The sequence below is a fragment of the Gopherus flavomarginatus genome, chromosome 1 (genome assembly GCF_025201925.1).
Source record: "Gopherus flavomarginatus isolate rGopFla2 chromosome 1, rGopFla2.mat.asm, whole genome shotgun sequence".
Lineage (NCBI taxonomy): Eukaryota > Metazoa > Chordata > Testudines > Testudinidae > Gopherus > Gopherus flavomarginatus.
Window position 1 is genome coordinate 77,730,189 of NC_066617.1, and position 27,749 is coordinate 77,757,937.

At 38.4% G+C, this 27,749-nt stretch overlaps 1 protein-coding gene across 1 annotated transcript in view; it reads left to right on the plus strand.

The window, feature by feature from the left end:
• Positions 1–27,749, plus strand: part of PTPRQ (protein tyrosine phosphatase receptor type Q) — a 155,741-nt gene that overhangs the window by 39,330 nt on the left and 88,662 nt on the right. The window contains exons 14-23 of the mRNA XM_050935707.1: positions 1,634–1,915; positions 4,753–4,935; positions 5,791–5,892; positions 8,112–8,232; positions 10,542–10,702; positions 11,884–12,029; positions 22,873–23,041; positions 23,857–24,150; positions 24,497–24,772; positions 26,588–26,739. Coding sequence (XP_050791664.1) covers positions 1,634–1,915; positions 4,753–4,935; positions 5,791–5,892; positions 8,112–8,232; positions 10,542–10,702; positions 11,884–12,029; positions 22,873–23,041; positions 23,857–24,150; positions 24,497–24,772; positions 26,588–26,739 — 1,886 coding nt within the window. The remainder of the gene's footprint in view (positions 1–1,633; positions 1,916–4,752; positions 4,936–5,790; positions 5,893–8,111; positions 8,233–10,541; positions 10,703–11,883; positions 12,030–22,872; positions 23,042–23,856; positions 24,151–24,496; positions 24,773–26,587; positions 26,740–27,749) is intronic.

Below are 27,749 nucleotides of genomic sequence, written 5' to 3' on the forward strand. Positions count from 1 at the left end.
GCCCTAGTAGCGGCTATCACCGCTGACGGTCAGTGGGGATCCTGACCGAAACACACTGACATAGGCTTAGGTACGTCTGCAGCCTGACTGGGGTTGGCTGCCCCCGGGCTACTTCCAGTTTCCCCCTCCGGGTCTACCTGGTCCGTGGCGTCAGCCCCCAGGAAGTCCAGCAGCATGGGCTCCTCGCGGCCAGGGCTGGGTGGTAGGTCCAGCAGCTCCTCCGGGGGTTCCTCGGGGTAACAGTAGGGACGGGGAGGCTCCGGCAGCTCCCCCTACTAGTGGGCGCAGGGAAGCTCCGGCGGCTCCCCCCAGTAGCGGGCGTGGGGAAGCTCCGGCCAGTCAGGGCGACTGCCCTGGGCTCCAGCGGCTTCCCAGTCATGAGCTCCCCGCGGCAGGTCTGCTCCCGGCAGTGGCTGGGCTTCAACTGAGCTCTGACGGCCGGCTTTTGTGCTTCTGGGTCGCCGCCTGACCCTCTGAGGGGCAGGCTCACCTCTCCTCAACTCCGCCCATTCAGGCGTCCGGTGGGGCACGCCCTCTCCTGGGCAGGAGGGGAGCCATACCGACTCGCTACATGAACCCTTTGTGCCTTTTAGCCCCAGCGTTGAAATAGTGCAGAGCTGCACCACTCCAGAGGGATCAGAGGGGAGGCATTCTGAGCCTCCCTGAGGTAAAAAGTATTTTGGAACTTCCTGATGTGCAGGGAGCGTACACCCTGTGTACAACCTCTTAGGAGCACACTCTCCTCCCCTCAGTGGACAGTCAGATCCACTGGCTGATATGAAGAGGATCAGGGCCATAGATCCGCTTACTCCTCCACTCCTGTAAGATGGCTTTCTTTAGGCATTCATATACCACAATGAGGGGTATGGGGTAAATGCCTGGGTAGATTGAATCCTAGGGGACACTAGCAGAAGCTGTCACTGACCCCTACAGCGAGAGCGCAATGAACGTAGAGAGGTTTGATCCTACGAGAGGGCCAGCCACAATTTGGCCACTCTGGGCATGTCTACACTACAATTAGACACCCTTGGCTGGTCTGGGCCAGCTGATTCAGGCTTCTGGGATTCAGACTAAGGGTCTGTCTGATTGCGGAGTAGATGTTCAGGCTTGGAGTGCGGCACAAACTCTGGCACACTCCCACCTTGCAGGATCCTAGAGTCTGGGCCCCAGCCTGAGCCCAAACATCTACACTGCAGTTAAACAGCCCACTAGCCCAAGCCCCATGAGCCCGAGTCAGCTGGCACAGGCCAGTGCAGGTTTTCAGTTGCAGTGAAGACATACCCTAAGACAGGGGTTCTCAAACTGGGGGTCGAGACCCCTCAGAAGGTCATGAGGATATTACCTGGCGGGGGGGGGGGTCATGAGCTGTAAGCCTTCACCCCCAAACCCTGCTTTGCCTCCAGCATTTATAATGGTGGGAAAAGAAGGATTTCTGAGATATATGAAGGTGAAAAACTGATAGCATTTGGTAATAATGATTTGGAGAGGAGACCATGTCATCACCTTTAGTTCTGGATCTTGCTGTAGCTGCCTCTAGAAATGTCGAGATATTAGGAACATATACATTTATGGAACATTTTTCTATTATATGATCAGTTAAAAAAATTCAAAGATCTTTTATTCTGTGTTACAGAACCAGGCTCCCCGCCCCAGAATGTAGAGGTATTAGATGTAACTGCAACAGGAATATACTTGAGATGGTCACCACCAGAGCAACCTAATGGGATCATAACTCATTATGAAGTTCTGTACAATTATGCCAATGACTTATTTATTAAAAATACCTCAGCTACAAGTATTTTTTTAAATGGCATGAAACCATACACTCTCTACAACATTTCCATAAGGGCTTTCACTAGACTTGGCCATGGGAATCAGTCATCATTTCCACTGTCTGTCAGAACTTCTGAAACTGGTGAGTATATTTCTTAAAAATACTATAATTTGTCCACATTTGATAGCCTGTGGTAACATTTTATGCCAGTTCATTTTACCATAATACATGTTTTGATGCCAAATGCTTCACCTGTGCAAAGACTGAGTAGGGAGTGGGAAGGGGAGAAGAGAGTAATGAGAGCAGAGATGTAGAATGGGACCCGGTTATGTATTGCAGGAAAAATGTCATTTTTATAGAAAAGAAGGGATTTCAAAAGTCCAGGATTGTTGCTGAAGACAAAGAATTTGAATTTGATGTGGTAAGAGAAAGGAAACGAGTGAAAAAATTCAAAGACAGATGGTGGTGACCTGGTTGAAGCAGCAGGAGAGTAAGTTGATGTTATTGAAATATTTTGGAAAAGGGAGAGGTAAAATGAAACTGGAGAGGGTTACAGTAATTAAGATGAAAGTTGCTCAGAGCAGGGAAAAGGTATTTTAGCAGTGGGTACTGAGACAGAAGGGTGGATTTTTGAGATACTAACCAGGAATCAACAGGATGTAGTGAAAGATAAGATATTAGGGGTGTGGGGGGAAGGGAGAAGGAAAGAGAAAAATCAAGACTGAGAGACGGGCAGGATAATGGAAATATCAATAGACATGGAGAAGAGAGGCAGAAGAGGGATTAGGAGACTAGACATCAAAGAGCATATGTTGGAGAGGCAGCTAGAAATGCAGGAAATGATGGAGGTCAAGAGAGACGTCTAGAGCAGAGCTTAGAAAAATCTGGTTTGATTTGAAATCAAACCATTTTTTGTATATATATTTTTGTCAGATCAAAAAACTCAAAACTTTTTGGTTTCAAATTGACCAAAATGTTTCTGGTCAATTTGAAATAGTTTCTTTCAGTTTTTCACGTAGTTTTGAGTGAACCAAAACATTTTAGTCAACCCCAAACAATTGTTTTTAGTTTTCTGTTTTGATTTGATTGTTACAAGTGTTTTAAACCCTTATTTCAATGTTTTCTTTTTTAAATTGGCCATATTTGAATTTGAAAAGCCAATTCAAAACAAAAGTCAAAACAAAACATTTCCAAATGGTTGAAATTAAACATTTTAACTTTCTAATTTTTTTTCCCTATTTGTTTTTTGGCTGAAACTATTCGTCACATTCATGAATAGTTTTGGGTAGGCAAAGATGACAATATGATGTCCTGAAAGTGAACTATTTTGTGCTTACTTAGCTGAAAGTTAGCTAATATAACCTGTCATTTGTTTTTAAAAGTCAGTAGGAACCTAGATGCCAAAGTGTATTATTAATAGGCACGTGTTAAAAAAATAAATGTTGGAAACCTTCACCCATTCTTTAAACTAAACAAATTTATTTTAGGTTCAGATCACTCCTTATAACCTGTTTAGGCCCCTCAGTTCCTCCTTTCCTCCTTTCGTAGGGGTGCAGTGAATGCAGAACAATAGGTTTGAATCCAGAACTAGGTGGGATACAGAAGAGGGAAGGCAGGCATTTTAAGATTGAAAGTATGGAGGGAACTGGGACCTATTGAAGCATTGTTGTTTGAGAGATCCTTATTAAAATTCCACCACTAAACTAGGAGGATGTTTAGAATGATTTCCCAGCCTCTGATAGAATTCATTCCCTCTCTGGATACCACTAAATCCTTCTAGCCAGAGGCTACGTCTACACTACAGCATAAAATCGAAATTATTAAAACCGGTTTTATAAAACCGGTTTTATAAAATCGATTTTATGCGTCCACACTAGGGCACATTAATTCAGTGGTGTGTGTCCATGGTCCTAGGCTACCATCGATTTCCGGAGCGGTGCACTCTGGGTAGCTACAGTAAAAGAATGAGACCAATAACTTCGATTTCCGTCCACACTAACCCTAAATCGATATAGTAATATTGATTTTAGGGTTACTCCTCTCGTTGGGGAGGAGTACAGAAATCGATTTTAAGAGCCCTTAAAATCGATTTAAAGTGCCTTGTAGTGTGGACGGGTACAACGTTAAATCGATTTAACGCTGTTTAAATCGATTTAACGCTGTAGTGTGGACCAGGCCAGAGGTGACTTATCTCTGGAGTTCATACATATATATCCGAAGAGCAAAAATTTTGTATTTTGAATGCAATGGGTTGCATCAAGTGGCAGGTATTTTCAAAATATTTCAGAGGGAGGATACCCAGAACTCTTGTAAAACCCATTTACCCCCTCTCCTTGCCAAACTGCACAAACTGAAAGCTGTGCAGTGATAACCAAACTTATATTATATTTTCATTTTGTTTCAGAAAATGATTATACAATGTTATCATGTGCTGGTGCCTCCCTTCCTGGTTCTGGGATCTGGGAAAACACGTTTTGTTTTTTTTTAATGGGAAAACAAATTAAAAGATTGCCCAGTCCCTACCTCTTTGCAAGTATGTGGAGCAGCAAAGGCAAACGGAAAAAATGTTAGTGGAAACCATTTGTTAAAATATTGGCAGCACATCAATGAAGAGTCTCTTGAGAGAGAGCTTAGTTGGAAATTCATGGTGATAGCTACTAAGGTGTCAGGGAGGAAGCTCAGCATCACAGGGTAGGGGGAAGTGAGTGAGAAGGTCTTTAGCTCATTTGTCAAGAGGATTCCACCAATTTGTTAAATGCTGTACATAAAAAACCTCATTATATTGATAATTGCATTATATATTATAGATACATTTTTCATATCTTTTTGACCTTGCAGCTCAACTTGTAAAAATATTAAATTATTGCATTTAGTAAAAAAAATCAAATATTTACAAAATACTATATTTTTTTATTGCTTAACTAATGAACAAAACTTTGACTTGACTCTTTTTTTCAGTCTAAATTTTCCTCTTTCAGTTCCTGATAGTGCACCAGAAAACATAACCTACAGGAACATCTCATCTACAGAAGTCGAGTTATCATTTTTTCCACCATCTGTTCCCAATGGGATTATACAGAAGTACACTGTATATCTCAGGAGGATTAATGGAACTGAGCTAAGAATCATAAACACTACTCTTCTGACGATAAGTATTACAGGTCAGTATGTAACAATCTGAAACTTGATAGTGTCCTGGTTGGTTGATGCTGTATAGTTCATGTTGACAAATTCCAGTCAGACGGAAATATTTAATGATTGTTGGAAACTTAATGTTTACAACCTTGACTTCAATATGCCAATGTCATTAGATGGCACTTTTCAAAAAGGTAGCCACCACTGACACTAAATTTAGTACTAATTGTGAATACTAAGACCTTGATCCTGAAAACACTCTCAGATTTAGTTTCACTGACCTCAGTGGGACTACTCAAATATACAAAATGTGTAAGTATTTGTGGGATCAGGGTCTTAATTTTAACACTTTAGTTTTAAACACAATAATCCATTTTATGGAACAAAATGATTTTTTAATTATGTGAACATGCAGATTTCTATATTAAGAAAAACAGAAGCCTTCACATTCCTGTAAAACTAGAAGATATTGAAATACTTCAGATTATGGCTAAAGTTGAGACTTAATTTCAGTTATAAATCTGATTTTGCGGATGTCCCAGTTTCTGAAATACTTTAAAAGGGTAATTTCCACTTAAAAGTTTACACATGTGGACTGTGTCCAGCAGAAAATTGGTCTCCAATCTTAGGTGTTATTGGACAAGACATTTTTATGCTGTGAGACTCAGAAAAAAATCATTAAAAAAATTCTTCTAAGATATATTTGGCACATCTAATATCAACCTTGAGGTCAGTGGGAGTTGTGAGATGCTCAGCACTTTTGCTACTTATGTACTCAGAAGCCTAACTTTAGTGTTTTTTTAACTATTTTTTAAAAAAAATATTCACTGAACTCCTCCTCAGAATTTATAAAATAGTTTACTGCATTCTTCTTTCTTTAGGTTTAAAGAAATATACCAAATATACAGTTCAGGTGTCTGCAAGCACTAGCAAGGGTGAAGGGGTTCGTAGTGCACCTCTAAACATACTGACTAATGAAGATGGTAAGTCAGAAAAGAAATTACAATATATCATTGTCCACTTCTAGTGGACAAGTCTTAAAGTTTGTTTCAGAGATCTTTGTATGTTTGATTTATATAGGCACTTTCCATTTAGCTATAATGGATTTTTATTCTTTAATACCTCTATTAGTATGAGTTATGTAAAATCACAAAAGTTCTCTATTTGGAGAGCAACACTGTTATTGTTCTTGTATCTCACCAGCGTCTTCCATTTTTAAGAACCCTTAATTTATTATTTACTATTTTACTATTTACTATTTTACTATTACAGAAGGGCAACAGTAAGTCAGCTGGAGGTTGTCTCTGCATGGGTGTAAAAGTGGATGAATGGAGAAATCACAGACCTCCGATCCTTTTGCTTCCCAGCACGTGGACCTAGAACAGTCATAGTTCTTGTGCTTGGAGTCCTTGGCTCTTCTAAATTGGATTTATAGTTATAGTTATTAGTATTGTGTTAGTGCTCAAAAGACCTAATCAGTGGCACTAGACACCCAAATTGAGCCTGGCAGAGTGAGTCAAAGGTAGGGCCAGGGCACTGCCCTCCATACTAGCCAGCAGAGGTGGCCATAATTATTAAAGTGTATGCCACACTTTATTTATTTAACATCTATGCTCTCTCTCCATCCCATTAGACACAATTCCTCCTGGGATTCCTGCTGTGGTGGTGGTGTCTCTGCAAAACTCTAAAAGTGGCCAGAGGCCCTCATCCACAATCCATACCATGTTACATTGCTCAATATAAGTGTTGCTATAATACATCAAAAACAGTTCAATTATATAAATTTATGCCATTTGTTTAAAATGTTTTTTCTTTAGAGCAAACATTCATTCTGTATTTTACTAAAGAGTTTGTTAGCTGAATAAGGAGATCTATGAGATAAAGACAAATAATATCTTAGAATCAAGAAATGCCAGAGACATGTGAAATTCAGTATTTGATAGACCTTTTATTGTAGGGCTACCGAGGATAATATAGCAAGTAAACACTAAATACAGCTGTTACTATTTATTACCAGTAAATTCAGGCATTCACGGACTTTATTAAGCCTTTGTTCAGGCAAAATTAAGATTGCTTCCAAAATGTACTGAGAGTAAGATGTTTAAAACATTTATGCTATCCTCTGCGGTTGAGAAAGACAGTGCAATTAAAGGAAGAGCAACAAAAATATTTATAATATGCCACATGTATCTTACTCCAAAGTACACACTGTTCAGAGCATCAGACCGAATGCTTCACAGATTTGCTAATAGCTATGCTTATGTTCTCAATTTACATGCATGACCACAGCCATGACCTGAATTTTTAGTACATGATGCTGTTTTGTTTAATTTGAACAACAAAAGTAATGTTAACATTACAGCATAGTGCAATACCTTTATCTAGTAGTTCAGAAAAAAAAGTAACAGTTTGACTTCCCCCGTAACACTTTAGTGAAAAATATCATTATTACTAAGCATACGGACATACATTTTCTTCACAGCAACATTTGCATAAACCTTAAAATATTTTAATTAGAATGAAATGAAAATGTATTATAACGTTTTTATTTAGCTATGCTGTCTCAATACTTGGTGGTTATACTGCTGTCTGGTGTTCATCTTAGAATAAATTTCAGTTGTCTCATCCATTGAATACATGTATATTTTCTTTCATGACATGTTAACTATATGAACATGTTCCTTATTTGATGGAGTGAAAAGATTTAACTCTGCATGGTATCCCACATTTTTTTCATCTCTCAGTGCTATGCTCATCAATTTTCCCATCTTTTGGATGCTTTATATAATTATTTCCAGCTCCACTTCTCCTCAGGGGAACTATTTTGTTATATTTTACATGCATTCACACCTAAAAAGCTCTTGCTTTTATTAGAAGGGAAAAAATTACAATAATATATTTGGACAGTAGGTGAATCAGTGTGACAAACCCATTGCTCTGTTTTCTCATGAAGTATTTTTTTCCATTGAATCACAGAAACAGATGTTTTAACACTACCATGAAAAATCTTCCTTTATCATCTGGCTGAAAAAGTAAAGAAGCCTGGCTATAACACCATTTGATATGGATACTGTACCTGTGTGCTTCCATAATTCACTTCCTAGCACAAATAATTAAAATCCTATTTAAAGATACTGCATTTAACCATGTCACTCAGATCTTAACTGTCTAACAAGTTGTGTTCTGCACTCTCACTTTATAGCTCCTAGTTCACCTCCACAATCCCTCTCTGTAAAACAGTTGTCGGGTGTCACTGTGAAGTTGTCATGGAAACAACCACTGGAGCCAAATGGAATTATCCTCTATTACACAGTTTATGTCTGGTAAGATTTTCTGGAAATAGTTCTGAGGATAAATATTAATCTGTAATCTAAAAGGAATGTAAGGTTTTTCTTATAGACCTTGTTGAATATACATTTTTGAGAGTGAATATTAATAAGTTACTTAAAATACTAGCCTTTCATATACACAAATGCCATTCTAAATAGGGGTATGTGAAAATTGTGCAATTAAATTATTTGCAAGCATCTAAAATATTTTTCAAATGTCTTGGGTCTGCAAAATGAGTTTATATTTAAATTAGCTGGGTGATCTCCTATCCTCACATATTAATTGGACCATTTGGGATCCAATTAACGATAAAATGAGGCACCAACAAATATTATTCTTAGGGGTCTGCTGATGTTTCCAGCTTAAGATGGACACATATCCTCCTGACTGAATGGAGATGGCCAAGAACTGTTGAAAAATTCTGTTTCAGCTCCATTCAGTGGTCCGAGCAAGCAAGGAGTTGTGATAGCAGAAGTCCCTGTCCACTCTCTGATATTAGTACCACCTCGCATGATATTCTGAACACATCATTTCCTGCTACGTCCCAATACTTTGTTACTATGCCATCTTATCTGTCTTCTTCTCAACTCTGTTATAACACTCATTATAAGTGCTAGATATTATATTATTATTTATTATTTTTATTATTATTTTTTTTTTGTGCCTCTTGGAATCTGTCTCTTCCTCCTTCAAAAAAGACTATTGTAATTTTAAATCCCAGTTTAAAACTTTTTTCACTCTCTTCTTCTGAGCACTAATTGTTCTAAAGATTTGTCATAGCTTCCTTTTGTAAGCCCTACATACTGCCTTTACTGGGGATTGCCACATGTTGATTTGTTTATTTTGATTGTTGATTACAATTATGTATTGTATTTATGGTGTGCCCTTCTATTGCCATTACCCAATGCATATGGGCAAATAGCTACAGAAATGCATACTGTGCAATGTAAATTATGTATGCAAAATGGTGTTGTGTTACAGCTGAGGACTTCTTATAGATATATTACTACTAAATATGTACTCCTTATTTTTAAAAGTGACCTAAAAGTTTCTCCTGGCGGTAGCTAATTTTTATCTTTTTTCTTAGTTACAAACTTCTGCTTTAAAATAGCGGTAAGGTGAACACAAGTATTCCCACTCTCCAGAAGAGTATAAATTGGCTTTCCACTGCTCCTTCCACTGTACTGGCAAGAGCTAATGTCATCTGCATCTGTGGAGAACTTTGAACTGTGGATGAACTTGGAGCACAAACAGATCTCCCTCATGTTAAGGAATATGGTTTGGTGCATACTGTGTTTAAAGCCCTAAGGATATTCAAGATAAAAGAACTTCCTCTGTATTAAAATCCTTCCGTAAGACTTATTATATCTGTGATTACTACAGAATGTATCATTATTAATCATTTTCAATAACTTGTTAACTGAACCATCTAGATCTGCAGATGCCTAAATAAAGTAACCACAGAACTTCACTGATATAACCCTTGTCCTTGCCTTCTCCATCTACTCCCTTCTGTGTCTTATCCCCACATACCCTCTCATATCTAAAATTAGATTGTCATTAGCTCTTTGAGGTAAGGTCCTTGGGTGAAAATTCCCACTGACTTCAGTGGAGCCAGGATTTCATCCCTTGTCTTTTAAATTATTTAGAACATTTTTAGGTGCTATAAAATCGTCATAATTAATTACCAGGGCTGATATGACAAACAAGCTCCAGAACCACAACTTTTCTTAGTGGCAACATTTTCCAGTAGATATAACTAATGCAAGAGCTTCCTAATACCATGTAAAGAGGCAAAGATAGTGAATGCGGGCCATTTGAAAGTGTAGAAGAAAACTTATCTAAATATTCTAACAACTATATTACATTAGCTGTAGAAAATTTAGCAACTTTTCTCACAAAATGAAGCCAGGAATCCACAATGAAGAACTCAAATGTGATCTAATAGTAAAAAAAATCATCACTTTTTAATGGTTTTCTTGCAAGAAATACAATATTTAGAAGTTATAGGAATTTAAGAAAATGTTGGTCTCAGTTGTGTTAGCTATTTAGCTCTAATGAATTTCTGTAGTTTTGGCTAAGGCTTGTTTCTTGTTTGATTTGTGAGAAGTGCCTTTTTAAACTCAACATCTTCGATAATTTTTTGGATAATATAATGGATTTACAGCAGATGAAACTTCTATTTCTATTTTATGAGTTTTTGTATATGACAATATTGTCTGTGGTATTTTTATTAAAATGTATTATACTATGCTGCAGTTTTGTCATGAAAATGTATATATGTAATGATTTTCTTCTTTAGGAATACAGTGTCAAAAAGAAGTGTTAATGTAACAGAAACATCACTGATGTTCACAGACCTAGAAAATAACAATGAATACAAAGTTTATATAACAACAAGTACCAGATTTGGGGATGGAAACATAAAAAGTAGCATTATAAGCTTCAGAACTTCTGAAGGAGGTAAGTGTACGTATAGTAATAAATTATACAAATAATCTATAGTTGCATCCATAAGTTTGTGTCAACCTTATTTAAATGTATAAAATAATTTAGGCAAAAGCTGAGATTCCAATGGGGGTCTAATTTCTCTTCATCAAACAGAGCACTACATTTTCCTGCAAGACATTTAAATTTAAAAGGCTTTTTATATTGCTCTTTGAAATGGAGTAAAAAGAGGAGAGTTTGGTTTTATTGCCTTTTGTTCTATCAAGCTGTGAAATAAGGTCCTAAGAAGGAAAGCCCTGACCGTTTAAGTGTGTCTCTCTCACAAACACAGTGTAAAGTGGTTGTAGTCTGAAAGTAGTTTTATAAATATGGCATTGTGGGATTCCAAGTTGATTTGATCCCAATGAATTTCATATACATCAGAAGTGAAAGGTCTTTTTTCTAGGAAACAACACTGTACACTTAGCTTTGAAATTCAAGTTAATTCCTTTTTGGGTCTGATGTCACCAACAATAACAATTCTGCCACTGAAACGTAGGTCCCTATCCTTCAATTAACTGTGTGCATGTTTCTCTGCACCTTTGTGAAGCCTCAGTGGCCAAAGTGTGGTTCTGAATAAGTACATGGGTTTTTCTGCACATAGTTATTTGTAGGATCAGTATCTTAGTCAATAATTCTGTGAATGATGGTGTGAGCTAGAATAGAATCTAACTCGCAGTTCCCTAGCTGTATTGGCTCTGCAATGCTAATGGTAGTAAAAAGTGTGAAAAACTTATTTTAGTTAATGAAATACGCATAAAGGATTCTATATACACATGAAACACATTTGTTAAGAAGATTGCATGCATACATAACGCTTTGTGCACATGCAAGAATTGGGATTTTTATTTGCATAAAACAGTAAGTACACGCACTCCACACATCTCAAGTTGCATAGGTTCACTGAGTGCATAAACCTGGATTTGTGCATGTAAATGTATGCATGTCTTTGACTCTCTGGAAAATGAATGTCTTTGAAAATCAGGTCTTTCAAAGTGTATTGGTAGCCATTAGTTCAATTGTACCTTTCCCACCTCCTCCAGAAACAGGATCTATGCTTTAATATAGCATTTTTTCAAGTCAGTAAAGTCTAAATCTTGGGTAATGAAAAGCACAAAAACTTATGTTACATAAACTAAATTTTAATCTTATTCCAGCACCAAGTGATCCACCAAAAGATGTCATGTACAGAAACCTCACTGCATCATCAATAATGGTTATCTGGTCCCCTCCTCAAAGGCCTAATGGGATTATACAATATTATTCAGTTTATTACAAAAATAATTCAGGAATTTTTATGAAGGTAGGTTTCTTTTTATATCAATTTTTGTAGATTTTATCATAAAAGATTAAACCAACTGTACAGTAAATGTCATATTCTTCTTTTTTCACTCCCATCTCATCACCAGATAATTTTGATTTTTAGCATGCTATTAAAGGGATAAGTGCATTAGCCTAACCCTCACCTTGAAATTATTTTTGTGGTATCCTGCAATTTCAAAATTCCTGTGCATCTCAAGGAGCATATAGGCTATTAAACATGAGAGAACTAATGCGTACCAGAAAAAAAGAGTAAATTTCATGCAGAATAAATGATCTAGTGTTCTAGGCTGCAAAGTGAAATGATATGTGCCTAGTGAAATGACATTCTTATATGTTTTTAACGTATTTTTGTGCAATAATGAAAATCAGAAGATAGTGTTGGCATAAGCAAGGATAGAATACTGCCTCATAGTCTGTTGCTCCTTAGTAAATGTCTCTGCAGAAAACATTTTTTCTTTCTAACATAATTATAACATATCATTTTAAAACATAGAAGACAAATGAGGTTAGTACTGTATTAAAGCATGGAAGAAATGCATTTGTTTATCTGTTATGAATCTGGGCATTGGAATGTGGTTTATTGTGTAGGTATTTCTCATATTCATCTTAACTTTATGCATAATATATATTAACTAGGGCTGTCTAGTAATTGCAGTTAAAAAATTAATCATGATTAATCGCACTGTTAAACAGTAGAATACAAATTGAAATTTATTAAATATTTTTGAGACTTTTCTACATTTTCAAATATATCTGTTGCAGTTACAACACAGAATACAAAGTGTACAGTGCTCACTTTATATTATTTTTATTATAAATATTTGCACTGTAAAAATGATAAAAGAAATAGTATTCACCTCAAACAAGTACTGTAGTGGAATCTCTTTATCATGAAAGTTAAACTTACAAATGTTTTGTTGTTGTTGTTGTTACATAACTGCACTCAAAAACAAAACAATGTAAAACTTTAGAGCCTGGAATGGTGGTTGAAGTATGAAGGGACATATGAATCTTTAGCGCATCTGGCATATAAATATCTTGCAACGCCGGCTACAACCATGCCATGTGAATGTCTGTTCTCACTTTCAGGTGATATTGTAAACAAGAAGCGGGCAGCATTATCTTCTGCAAATGTAAACAAACTTATTTGTCTGAGTAATTGGCTGAACAAGAAGTAGGACTGAGTGGACTTGTAGGCTCTAAAGTTTTACATTGTTTTGTTTTTTAATGCATTTTTCTTTGTACATAATTCTACATTTGTAAGTTTAACTTTCATGATAAAGAGATTGCACTACAGTACTTGTATGAGGTGAATTGAAAAATACTATTTCTTTTGTTTTTTATAGTGCAAATATATGTAATAAAAATAAATATAAAGTGAGCACTGTACACTTTGTATTCTGTGTTGTAATTGAAATCAATATATTTGAAAATGTAAAAAACATCCAAAATATTTAAATAAATAGTATTCTATTGTTTAATAGCGCGATTAATCAGGATTAATTTTTTTAATCGCACAATTGATCACTATTAATTTTTAATCACTTGACAGCCCTAATATTAACTATATTATTTATTTATTTATTTATTTATTTTATTTGTATAACCATAGTGCTGAGTAGCTCTATTCATGAACCAGGATATGAATTTTTAATTGCTTATATCCATATCATTCAAGAGTGTCTAGAATTTATTTATCAGGGGGTAGGCGTGTTAGCCTGTATCCACAAAAACAGCAAGGAGTCTGGTGGCACCTTAAAGACTAACAGATTTATTTGGGCATAAGCTTTTGTGGATAAAAAACTCACTTCTTCAAATGCATCTGAAGAAGTGAGGTTTCTTACCCACGAAAGCTTATACCCAAATAAATCTGTTAGTCTTTAAGGTGCCACCGGACTCCTTGTTGTTTTTTATAATTGATTTATTATTTATTTTATTATATACTACTATATGCAAATATAATAAAAGAAAATATAATTTTCCTTAACAAATTTTCAGTTAAAAGCTTTGTGTTTGTGGAAGAAAAAGAAGAAACTTAAGGTTGTGAAGACAGCAAAGTACAAAACAAGAAATCTGATGTATGTGGGATAATTTTACAGTTAGCGCTTACTGGATTTAGGTATTTATTTTCCTGAAGAAATATGTTTACATGTCACTCTGCAAATATAGGCACTGCTCCTGCAATCTGCTCTGTGCTGGTCAATCTTTGCACTCATGTGTAGGCCCATTGAAACTGGTGGGGTTCTGCATGAGTGTAAGATTCTGCCCATATAGATCTGATTGCAGAATGGGAGCCAAAGAGAAGACTCGTTTCATGCCCCAAGGAACTCACAATATAATAATTAACATGTGAGTTAGCTAGAAATACCTTGGTCGCACAGTCTGTTAGGAGTAAAATTAGACCTATTAGTTGGGTTTGAGTTTATGGTTGCATGCCTATCTGAAATATGACTGTAAGCATACACATCAAATCATCCTCTCTGCTCCTCTTATCTGCTAGTCCTGCTAGCAGGGCAGGATATGCATAAGTATCTTATTCTCTTTGAGAATAGGGTGAATGGGGCAATGGCACAAGGTGAAGCTATGACCTCAGAGAAACCCAGACTTCAAATTGGCATTGAATGTCAGTTACAGCCTTCATTTTGAAGGACTGTTTAACCTTTTCATCTTGAAAAAATTTGGTTTTAAATATTTTTAATCTAAGTTACATTTTTCCTTGGCACATTTTGCATGTCCACGTTTCATTTTTCATAGTGGTGCTTACTGCATGCCCAGTGTATTCTTCTAACTGATCATAACTTCTAATGTGGTTTGCTAAAAGCGCATACCTTGATGCAGCCATTTTTCTGAATTCATTTTATTCTATGATGATCAGTACCAGTCCAGATTCTGTACATCTCTTTTTATCTCTGTTTAAACAGCTTTCATGAATTTTTACATAATAAAAATTCATATTCCACCATATAATTTCTATATCTTACAATTTTAGGAACTTTCTTGGTTCCTTCATATATTCTGTACATGGCACCTTGTGTAGAAAAAGAAATCTATTCATATACTTTATTCTACAAACCATCTCTTCTGTGGTTGAAAAGAACTACACATGGCTGTTTATTGATTCTCCTCTACAAAAAGTGGGCAATGTTCTATCACTTGCTCTAACTTTTTAGTTCTACTTTGGTTAACGGTAATTGCTAAAAGTTTGTAATGCCCTTATCTCCATATTTGATCATTGATTTAGAAGCAAGCCAGAATGAAGATAAAGATGATGTATTCATTTTTCTTTTGCTAAAGATACTTTTTGTTTAAATGATTCAAAAACTATGCCAGAGAGTTTAGAAGCCCAGCTAACTTGGGCTTTTCACCTAGGGAGAGCCTTTCTTTACATTGAAAATTGATCCTACGCTTTCACAATTACCTTCCTTTACCAGTTAGGGAACACTTCATGTGTGTTCTTTTCTATTTTCTTAGAAATGAACTGAATGCTTGTCCTGTTTTACTAAATTCTGTATTTCTTTAATCTGAGCTGGCAATAGTTTTCTTAGGGCAGACCTGCAAAACAGTTTTTTTTACTTCCAAAATATTACCTATTCTTGCACACCAGTGTCACATATGCACAGAACTGACCTGAGGTTTGCAGGGAGGATTAGAGAGATGATTATTTGGAATATATCTCAAATTTAACTGGCTAATTTTACATAAGTATGTGCTGGGATAGGGAAATCTTTGGTCTCAAGTTTCCTACTGCAGAAATGGTGCTCAGCTGCTTGTTCCTTTCAATCCTAGTGATCAGTTTATACTTACAAGGAAAAGTACTAGAAACCCAGAGCCAGACTGTCAGATGGCATAAATGTACAGAGCTACATTGATGGAAGTGAAGCTATGCCAATATACACCAGCAGAGGATCTGACCCATTCTTGTCTTACTTAAAGTTGAGATTCTTCTTCACATGTGTAGCTCCTCTGAAAACTAGGAGTCCTGTGGCTGTTGGCTTCATCAGGTCGAAAGTTCAGCTCTGCCTTAATGTGTTTGTTATTTACAGATAAACTTACGTACTGATGTTCTAGCTGAGTTTAAATTTTTTTCTCTTAAGGTGAATGACCTAACCAAACCTCTTTTTCCATATTTATATTAGTAATTTAAAGGTTTTTTTTGAGTAACTTAAATGCATTTGAACTGAAGTTTTAAAGGGCATACTATTCCCTTGATTTTGTTTAAACCAAATTATTTTAAAAAATGATTGTTAGAGCCTCCTTTAAATAGTATATCATGCATTTTTTAAATTCCTTAATAAAAAATTATGACTATATTTCTGCTCCTCGCTGATGTTTAAAAGGATCTTTTGGGTGGGCCTGACACCAACAACAACAAACATGCTGAGGTCCACTCCTCTGCCCTGCCCCTCTTTTCTGTTACTCCAGGAACTCTCCTGCCTCCTCTCTCTCCGTATCCCTTCCAGCTTGGCTGCTGCTGTTACTAGTAAGCACCCTTTTTGCAAGCCCTGGGGAAAGAGCATCCACAGAACAGTGAAGCTAATTTATACCCACAGGCCCCCACATCCAATAAAGCACTTAAGCATGTGCTTAATTAAAGCATTTTAATGGCTCCATTGAAATAGTGAACTACTGTTAAATGCGCAAAGTAAACACATTTTAAAAATAGAGGAAAATAAAAGAATGTTTTTCACTTTCATAATTAGTGAGAGTCACTAGTATCAAGAGTAGGCACAAAACTTTCAAGTGAATATGTAATTTTAACTAATTCATCCAGACATTTCTATCCACATAATTGAAGCCACTGTACCACTGGGCAAAGGACCAGAACTCCAAGTCAGGGGAGACCTCAACAAGCTCACTGCACTACAAGCAGTTCAACTGGGTGTTCTCCAGTGCCCCAAGTATGGAACCAGTTACACCCTCGACAGATCAAAGGCCCCTGGGGAAGTTGACTGAGGATGAAGGACCTTTAGGATGACCCAGAGCCAGGACTGTCACCTGCCACAGTGAAATTAGGTGAGATGCAGGCTGATGGTCACCAGTGGATGCCACAGCCACTCCAACTCACCCAGGACTCCAGAGAGGAAACAGAGAAGCAGATCAGAGAGAAATGGGACAGGGAGGAAATGGCAGATGAGCCAGTGTTGTCTCAGCCAGGTGAGGACTCAATTCACCATTGTTGTTATGGTTGGGGAGAAAAGGCATAAGGGGCCTGTCATTGCCTGTGTAGGACCAGTCTCTACTGGGGGATGTTGTGTGGTAGAGGGCAGGCAAATGCCAATTATAGCTTCCCTTCTAGACATGGAAACCACTATCTCCACTTCCGCCTCCCAGCCTCCATCCTTCCCCCACAGGCATTCAGAGGGTGCGCTTCAGCTACTGGTGCATCTGCATTCCTTGATGGGCATGGGAAACCACCATTACTCCCACTACACCGCTGGCACCCATTAATGGTGCCTCTACCGTCCCTACTGGGTGTGACAACTATCATTATGCCTCACTCCTACCCCAATCTCCAATTCCTCCTCCCCCTTGCATCTACATAGGACCCAAGCTGGATTCCAAGCAGGGAAATTAGCAGAGATTTATTGTAAAACACACTGCTGTATGTGCACAAAGCAAGCATTATTAATACACGCATACAAATGCCCATGAAGGCAGGATTGGCACAGAGTGCAAGCAGTTGCTTGGTGCATATATAGTAGTGTGCACTCTCTCAAGCTGGAACTAGAGGCAGTCCATACCACTGTTCCCAGGATATGTAAAGCACTTATATTGTTGGTAGGGTCAGAAAACTTGGAAGTTAGCAAAGGAGAGAGTATTGGTTATGGAGTGGAGTGGAGGCCTTGAGATAAAGGTTTCAGCTTATACCTTGCTGCCATGCACAAAATTAAAGGGAAGATATTTTCCTTTTTTTTTTTAACCATGGACAGAAAGTTTACATACTGTTTCTCTGCATTACAGGCCCATCTGCACAAGTACATACCACCCACCTTTGCAGAAGGTTATTGACCGTCAGTGCCAGGCTACTGAATCAGAAAGCAGAAGGAGGAAGACAAGGGACAGACTGCTGATGGACATGCATAAGGACTTTGGTGGAAGGTGTTACCGCCTTTTCTTGCTTCAGAGGGGGAAATGCTGGAGCAGGAGTGCAACTGAGAGGATGCTGAAGAAAAGAGCACGTGATGACCTAGTACATTGCCCATGACCATGCCATGTAAGAGCAAGACACCCAGCAGCAGTGTGAGGAGAGTAAGAAGCAAATGATCATGTTTCTGAGCATTATGGCCAGCAGGTGCCAGAACAACCTGGCCCCTGTACCAGCCCAGGTTCAGCACCAGCCTCATCCTACAACCACACACTCTCCTCCATGATCCCACAAGCTGCAGCTAGTGACCCCAGGATGGGGGGTTCGCCAGTTCCATGGTCAGGTTTACCTTAATCACCCCACCCCTATGTAACAATGGTGGAGTGATGACCATGTGCACCCTCCATATATGTGACATGGCACAGTGCCACTTGGGTGCATGACACTTGGCTTAAAGCAGCAGGACTGCTAGTGTGATTTATTTTCAATAAAATCTTTCTTTGTTGAATCCTTGGTTTCTGTAAGTGCTTTGGCCGCACTAGAGAGGGAGGGGAACTTAATAACACAGTTTTATTCCAGCATCACCATCACAATTAATGCACTTTAAGAGAAATCTTTCCAGTGTGGGAACACTGATACACACCAGCTGCCTCTGCTGCTCCTACCTAGCCAGGGGAACTGGGAGCTGGACAGGGGGGAAGGATTGGGCTTCTGAAGCTGCCATCTCTGGCCTCACACCAGCTGCCTCTGCCACTGTAAACCCGGTATGGGGACTAGGAGAGCTAGTTGAGAAAAAGCCATGGATCTCACTTGTTGTTCAAGATTTGGATTTCCAACAGAATGCGGACAATTAACGCATGTGGAAATGAGGTGCTGCAGTAAGCCGCCAGGTGAACACTACTTCAACCCATAGGACTAGGAGGGACAAAAAATGGTTTCCTGAAATACATCATGGAAGTTTGGAAGGAATGGCTTGGAATAGTGCAGTGCTAAGAACTAAGGGACATGCCCCCAGAAGGCAAACTCCTTTACTTGACTCAGTACTGCAACCATGTGCACACAGTAACTTGAGGATGGCTGAGGTAGCCTTTGCCATGTGGCCTCAACCTGAGCTAATGCAGGTGTAGTACTTCAAGTATTCTTACTGGAACTAACAGTGCAGTGAAGACCAGGGCTGGCTCTAGCCATTTCGCCGCCCCAAGCATGGCAGCATGCCGTGGGGGGCGCTCTGCCGCTCGCCGGTCCCATGGCTCCGGTGGACCTCCGCAGGCATCCCTGCGGAGGGTCTGCTGGTCCTGTGGCTCCGGTGGAGCATCCGCAGGCACGCCTGCGGGAGGTCCACCAGAGCTGCGGGACCAGCGGACCCTCCGCAGGGACGCCTGTGGGAAGTCCACCGGAGCCGCCTGCCGCCCTCCCAGCAACCGGCAGAGCGCCCCCCGAGGCATGCCGCCCCAAGCATGCGCTTGGTGCGCTGGGGCCTGGAGCCGGCTCTGGTGAAGACAAGCCAAGAGCAAGGGAGAATGGAAAGAAATGATACTAGCAAAGCAGTGATGGAACCTTACTCTTAAGATTAGAAGCTCTGAGATGTCTGTATATCACTGGCTATGACATTATGTAGCTGGAAATGTTTCCTGGGCCAAGAAGACTATTGTTTTCTGCAAATGCTTTCATTGGCTGTGTGTATTGCTTACACTTATCTGTTCTTAATAATCTGATACGTTGCTATTCCAAAACTTCTTTGTGTTTTGATTAAGAAAGGAAGCAGAAGAAGAATTTAGTGATGAATCCCAGAATACAATTAGTGCAAGTTTCATTATTTTGCAAATTGCATCCCAGTAGCTCTTTGTGTCACCCTCACCCTCATTATCTGTGCATGCTTTTCTAATATTTTGTCATATCATGAGTTAGAGTTATCTGCCCCTTGGCTGCCAGACTAAATGGTCTCTCTTGTAAATAGACAAGGTGGGTGAGGTGATGTCTTTTATTGGACTACTAAGTTCTGCTGGTGAGAGAGACAAGTTTTGACCCACACTGAGCTCTCTACAGCTTGAAAGCTTGTCTCTCTCACCAACAGAAGGTCTAATAAACGAGAGCACCTCACCACCTTGTGTCTCTAATATCCTGGGACCAACATGGCTACAGTTACACACCCTTCAAAATAGGGTTTTAATGAACCACCAAAGTGTTATAGTTTTCAGGTAAGTTAACTATAGCATTCTATGCCCAAATGGAAAACTGTTGAGAAAATATAAAGGTAAATTTTTAAAGCTTTGCATGAGATTTATAGCTAGTGTACTATTAAATCCAGAAGTTGAAACTCTGTTCAGTACTTGGAAATTTTATCTTTAAAAGTCAGGGAATTAATTCATGTCCTTTGTCTGATCCCCTGCATCAGAAACAAAGGGAATGGTGCTCTCATTCATAGGTGAGTCACTATCTTCCTATAGTTGGACATCAGAAAATTTAATTTAAGTATGTTGGGCCTGATTCTCCATTGCCCTGAATCTTGTATAGTCATTTACACAAGTTCAAAGTGAGATTCCCACTCAATTCAGAATAGCAGCCATGTTAGTCTGTATCCACAAAAAGAACAGGAGAACTCCCACCTTTTCATGTTCTCTGTATGTGTATATATATCTCCTCACTATATGTTCCATTCTATGGATCCGATGAAGTGGGCTGTAGCCCACGAAAGCTTTTGCTCAAATAAATTTGTTAGTCTCTAAGGTGCCACAAGTACTCCTGTTCTTATTCCCAGTAGCATTAACTTTAATCAGCTACATCAGGGGTTCTCAAACTGGGGGTCGTGACCCCTCAGGGGGTTGGGAGGTTATTATATGGGGGTCGTGAGCTGTCAGCCTCCTGTTTCACCTGCAACCCAAACCCTGTTTCACCTGCAACATTTATTAGAGTTAAAATTAAAAATGTGTTTTTAACATATAAGGGCGGGGTTCCCACTCAGAGACTTGCTGTGTGAAAAGTTTGAGAACTACTGAGCTACATTGAGGCAAAAGGTGTTAACTTGCATCTACACTTGGGAAAAGGTTTTGGTTAGGTCTGGATTGGCTAACTTGTTGGGTAACTTTGACCTATCTTCGTCCTTTTTTCCTAATATAGACAAATTGCAAGTCAGGGTTCAGGTGCTTTAGTGGGCTGACAGAGAGACACTTTTATTGTTCCATTTGTGCTGCACCTGTTCAACGTACCAGAAGAGGACTTTGGTTTCCAGTGCTGTCAATGTAGGATGTTTCATGTTTCACTGTAATACACTTTGGGCTAAATTCAGCCTTCAGATATTCACAGGCAAATCCTATTGAAGTCAATGGGAGTTTGGCCCTTTGTTGTTCACAGAAGTAAAATAGTTTCACCAGCATGAAAGTAAAGAAATTAGTCAAACGTTAAATTAAACATATGTGTTTTATAACATAGAGGTAATAGACATTAAGATTATTTGTTGAAAAACCAAAAGCCTTCACAGGAGAGATCGCAGCCAAGTTGGTAAAGAATGACAGTGCCTCTTTTAGAAATGTATGGTATTGCCATTTTTTGCAATTTCATAATGTTTCATCCTCAAATGTGTGTGCGTACACACAAAAATCTCATTTTAGTAAGTCAGCTAGTTCTGTAAATATATATTGTTAAAAACAAAGAAACTTCTTCTTTCCTCCCCCCTTCTATCCCTGCCTCTCCCCCCCACTTTTTTAACAAGGCATAAACCATAGTAAGTTAACTCTGATTTTAAGGAACTGTTGGTGCTTGTGGGGCCAAATACTGGAACTAAGAAGCAGCCCAAATGGCTGGACTGTGCACTTTACAGGAGCTTGGGAAGAATCCTTTCCCCCTGAGGACACATCACAGCTGCCTCTAAAATATAAGGGCAATGTTAGTCCTGACCACTGGTGCACATGCTCACTGTTCTATAGGGAAGAGTGGCTGGTGGATATGCATAGTCACAGGCCCACTAGAATGGGATCTGTCTCTGAACCTTGAATACTAGGCAGAGTCACAGGAAATCCTGGCAAAGCAGGGTCTGACTGTCCACATGGCTGCAGAGTCTGACTGTCCCCTAGATACGGTCCCTGATTCCTGGGCCACTGCAGAATTGCACTGGTTCTTCTGGGTCATCTTCCTTTACGGTCACTGAGGATTTCACCCATTGAGATTATTTGAATTTAATAGCTCTTACATAAAAATGAATTAATTTTTCTCTTCCGTTTCCAAATTGGTGGTGCTATAAGCAAAGGAATGTATACGTTCCCTCTGAGGTGATGTAAAATTCAGTTATTATAACAGTTTCTATCAGTTTGAGTAAAGTGTTGGACATTAATACTCTAGTATCTTTTTGTCAATATTTTATAGTTGATACAGTTTCTGTTTTCTTCCCCTTGATATGCATAAATACATTCACTCTACAGAATATTTTTTTCTAAAAAAGAAATAGCGCATAAACAAAGCCAAGTTAGAAAGAAACTCAGCTATATAAATGTGTAATGTCTACATAGGAAACTAGATAGAAAGGATATAATTATTTATTTGACTGCATTAAACAGGAATCAGTGTGGCTGACTTGAGCATTAGAGAATTGAAGTGTCTGTTTATGATTAGTAAATAGTCTAATGTGAGTTGTATGGGTGGGTGGCTAGATGGATGGATAGACAGAGAAAATGAAAGTCACAAAGAAATACCAATTTGTTTGTAAATGATTAAAGATGATATCCTTCTCCTTTCTTTTCCTTAGAATTTCACCAGCCAAGACATTGACAGTGGTGTTGACAATAAATCTCTGTCTGCAGTATTAGACAATTTGGCAAAATGCAGCTACTATACTGTGTGGTTAACTGCAGACACTGCCTTTGGAAATGGAAACAAAACCAGTGAGATAATACACGTATATACAGATCAAGATAGTATGTAAACATCTCTATTTTAAATTTTCAAATGTATGTCCAAGCTTTTCATTATAAAATAGTTCTAGAACTTTTAAAAATTATTGCATTCTTTGGAATGAAAAGGTTAAAACGAAATACTACAGTGAATGCCATTTAAAAAAACTTACCATACTGTAGCATTTATCTTTGCATGGGTTTGATGGTATTCCCTATGTCTAGAATGGGGATAGATCATTCTCATGAACCTTAGCATTAGTATCTGAAGGTGGCCTCTTTGTGTCAATAGATTGAGCAGATTCTTAACTCCACGTTCCATTTTGAACCTGTCACCATTATTTTCTCCACTTAACTATCAGGATAACCATTATCAATACAAAACCCTACAGTTTAGCCTCTCTTTGGCCATCTAGTTTTCATGACAGTTTGAGAGTATGTTTAATTATCAAGCAACTAATATTTAACCCTTCCTAAAGGGCATTTTGATCTGCTGAATCTCCTGTCTTTGTAGTGTAGCATCAAAAGCAGTTTTTCCTTTCTGGGCACAAAGAGTGAGAAAATCTGTCTTAAACTATCACAAAGATTTTTCTCCCCTTAATAATTAACATTAACTACAAATAATTATGTACATATACATTCAAGATGTGTTTTTTTAATATCAAAACATAGATGATCAAAGAAAATATTGTTTTATTTATAGTTACGAAAATAATGTAATAAAATTTTGATTGCATAATGTTAGAGATTAAGCTGGTCTAAAAGCAACACTTTGAGTTTATTTTTGTTATTTAGATGAAACTAACAGATATATTTATTTTTTGCTTATTAATCCATAGTTCCAGATGGCCCTGTTGAAAGTCTGATATATCAAAATGTTTCTTCAACTGCTATAAATGTAAGCTGGCTTCCGCCATCCCAGCCAAATGGTATAGTCTTCTTCTTTGTTTCACTAAGTTTATGGGATACACAAACAGACAGTGAGATATTGTCTCTCATTACTTACAATACAAGTGTGGTTTTGGATAAGCTGGAGAAGTACACTGATTATATTCTGAAAATCATTCCAGCAACAGTGAAGGGATCATCTAAAATGCACACTGTGAAACTACACATCAAAACTGAAGAAGATGGTAGGTTTAGGATTTTTTTTAATTCCTAAAGAATGTTATTAAAAACAAATAGCCTTCTAAAAATTCTTGATCCTTAGGTTGTTTTCTCATGAAATAACGTTACTGATACGCTTGTTAATTCTTTTTTGTCAAATTAACTAATAAAGTAACCCACAATTACTGCCATCATGCAGATTTATTGTAGTGCTTCACTGAGACCATGAAGTAGAAGTTAGCATTGATAAGAGAACAAAGTTAATTGATATTTAAAGATATTTTCCTCCATAATTCACCTTTTTGTAGGATAACTTAGGTTTTTTGGTCTGTATGTTTTTTTTCCTGTTTGTTTTCTCCTTTCGTATTATAGTCCCTGAATCTTCACCTGTAATCAGAACGTATAAGAATCTTTCATCTACCTCAGTTATGTTGTCCTGGGAGCCTCCTCTCCAACCAAATGGTATCATAATAAGTTATGATTTAAAGTTATTTGGACCAGAAAGGAATTATTCTTGGTCTACCTCCAATAATTCTATAATTCTAGAAGATCTTTTACCATTTACACTGTATAGTATTTTTGCTGCTGCAAGAACTATCAGAGGACTTGGTCCCTATGCTACACTTAACTTTTACACAGACGAGTCAGGTGAGTGATAAATAAAATCATATCATGCTTGTTTGGAAATAAATGTATGAAATAGAGGACCCCAGAGCTGGTGCAGAGATGTAGGGCTTCCACATGGCTGATCCTATCTTGGTTGATCCTCTAAAATCCTTGGGCCATGGGGCCAGACACACCACTGCTTCTGTAGGAGGCAGGGTGACAAACCTGCAACATCTGGTGGATGAGTTTAGAGGGAATTCTGGGATTTCAGCCTCTGTCCACACTCTGCCTGTAGGTTTTACTGAGGCGGAGGACACATTCTGACCAAAGGCTACTTAACTCTCACTACTATGGGCCCATATTAGTTCGTTTCCCAAATTACACAAGAAAATAAATTTGAGGTGCCCAAGAATGGTGGCATTCAATGGCTCATAGGAGCCACTTTTAAAAATTCTGCCACAAAATTGAAAGAAAGCATGTGAGATTTCCCTGCCTTTGGCAGAATTCACCCATTATAAGAATTATCTTTCCTAGAGATTACTTTTAGCCTTGGACTTATAAGAATACATGAAGACCAGTTTCTTTTTGCCTTTGGAATGCATCATAATTTACCAAGTGTCAATTAATTTTCAGGAAAAACAAACAACCCACCCCACCCTCACCTCCAAAAGGAAAATATTCTTTAAAAATACTTACAGACCCTTACAGGTTTTTTTTCACTCCTTGCTCTATTTCAGATTACATTGCACACTGCCATCTTACTCGATATATATATAAATGCACAAAGTAGAGAGGGGAAAAGTATATATATATATACTCCAGTGCTCTAGAGAGTATGAAAGAGACTTATTTTTTATATATATATATATATATATATATATATATATATATATATATATATATGAAAGATCTAATCTTAATTCTAGTAATCTTAGATGCTACTAGTAACAATAATAGGTACGATATTTTAGGATACAAGTGTGATATTTTGATTGTGTACCTTTCAAACTAGACTGATTGAAGTGGTAGATAAGACTATAGTAAATAGTCTAGTGGCCCTTTGGGATGGAGTATGTGATCTAATAAGTCTCTTTCATACTCTCTAGAGCACTGGAGTAAATTGCCTAGGGAGGTTGTGGAATCTCTATGATTGCATGTTTTTAAGAACAGGTTAGACATACACTTGTCAGGAATGGTCTGCATACTTAGTCTGCCTCAGTGCCGGGGACTGGACTAGATGACCTACTGAGGTCCCTTCCAGACCTACATTTCTATGATTCTGTAAGTGCATCTACTCCAGTGGTTCTCAAACTTTTGTACTGGTGACCCCTTTCACATAGCAAGCCTCTGAGTGCGACCCGCCCCCCATATAAATTAAAAACACCTTTTAATATATTTAACACCATTATAAATATTGGAGGCAAAGCGGGGCTTGAAGGGGAGGCTGACAGCTCGCGACCCCCATGTAATAACCTTGCGACCCCCTGAGGGATCCCAACTCCCAGTAGGAGAACCCCGATCTACTCCGTTTTTTGCCAAATATTTTCATACTTCCTTGATTATGAAAATATGCTTTTGTTTAAATGACAGACAGCATGAATAGATTATCCTGTTCCTCACCCTTACTTTCTCCAACAACATGAATCTTTAGTAAATAGAGTTTATGATAGGCAAGTGGGGCAAGACTGAGGAGTTGTTGAGAGCTCTTTGTTAAAAGGGTAGCAGTACAATATTGGTTCAGTTAAGCTCAGACACGAATGCGTAATGAATCTTTATGATCTTGTGCTCCTACAAAGTATTCATATTTGCCTAAAATTAACATTGTAAATTTGAACTAATGAGCATTTTCTCCCACAGTGCCATTAGCACCTCCTCAGGATCTGGCTATTTTCAACTATACTGCCTATTCTGTGTGGCTAAAATGGAGGCCAAGTCCTCAGCCAAATGGTGCTATTAAGAACTATAGTTTTAAGATTCAAGAAAACAAGAGTCATACCATATTTTATCAGGTATGTTTATAATATTTAGTGGTGTTTTAAGTATTTGAAAAAATATATTTTATTTTTATGGCTATCTGACTCATGTCTCAAAACCAAAAATATGTAAGGCATTTTATATGCCTAGGTATGTCCCTGCATTAATCAAAATTATATGAACTCATAACTTAAAAGAGGTGATTTTCTTTCCCCCCCAATGTTTCGTTATAAAAGACACTGATAAAAGATGTTATGGAAATGCATGTATATTGTAGGCTAAATCATATCCTTAAGACACAGTCCACAGTGAGGGATTGTGTGGAGGTTCACACTCCTTCTCCCTCAGCCATATAATGTCTGTTATGGGGCCACTCATCATGCAAGGGAATTGTATTGTAGTAATCGGTCCCAAACAGGGATCCAGACTCCATTGTTCTAGACCCTGCACATATGTGTAATTGAAAAGACAGTTCCTGCCCCAAGGCATTTACAGTCTGCTACTACAAACCATGAAGGAGTGCCCAGGATCCTGTGGAGTTGTGGAGAACATCATGTGGTCCTGACAGAATAGAGACAGAGCAGTTTCTACATCTGTGTACAGGGACTTCTGTTTTGCTTGCCATTATGCAGGACATATGAAAGTTCCTCCATTGCACATCTGAGGACAGGCCAGACAGAATCCAACAGTAGCCAGACTCTGCATGACAGTTAAATGTGATAGAGACCAGCTTCCTTCATGTTGTCACAAGAAGAGTAGTATATGCAAGTGAGCAGATTGTGTGGAGTGCAGCAGTGGGACAGGCAGACCAATTCATGCAGAGGGAGACTGCAGCTTGTAGTGGGGTAGCAGTGGTCCCTCCCTCTCTGGATCAGTGGGAGGCTACTCCGCCTCACTAGGTCGTTGGGAGTCACCCACAATTAGGGAATTAGCCACTGCCAGCCTATGGTTGTGGCCGACTGTCTGGGCAGAGCAGTAGTCAGTTGGGGTCTTTACCCTGCAAGCAGGGACAAGGAGCAAACAGTTATGGGTCCTGGCCCGCGGT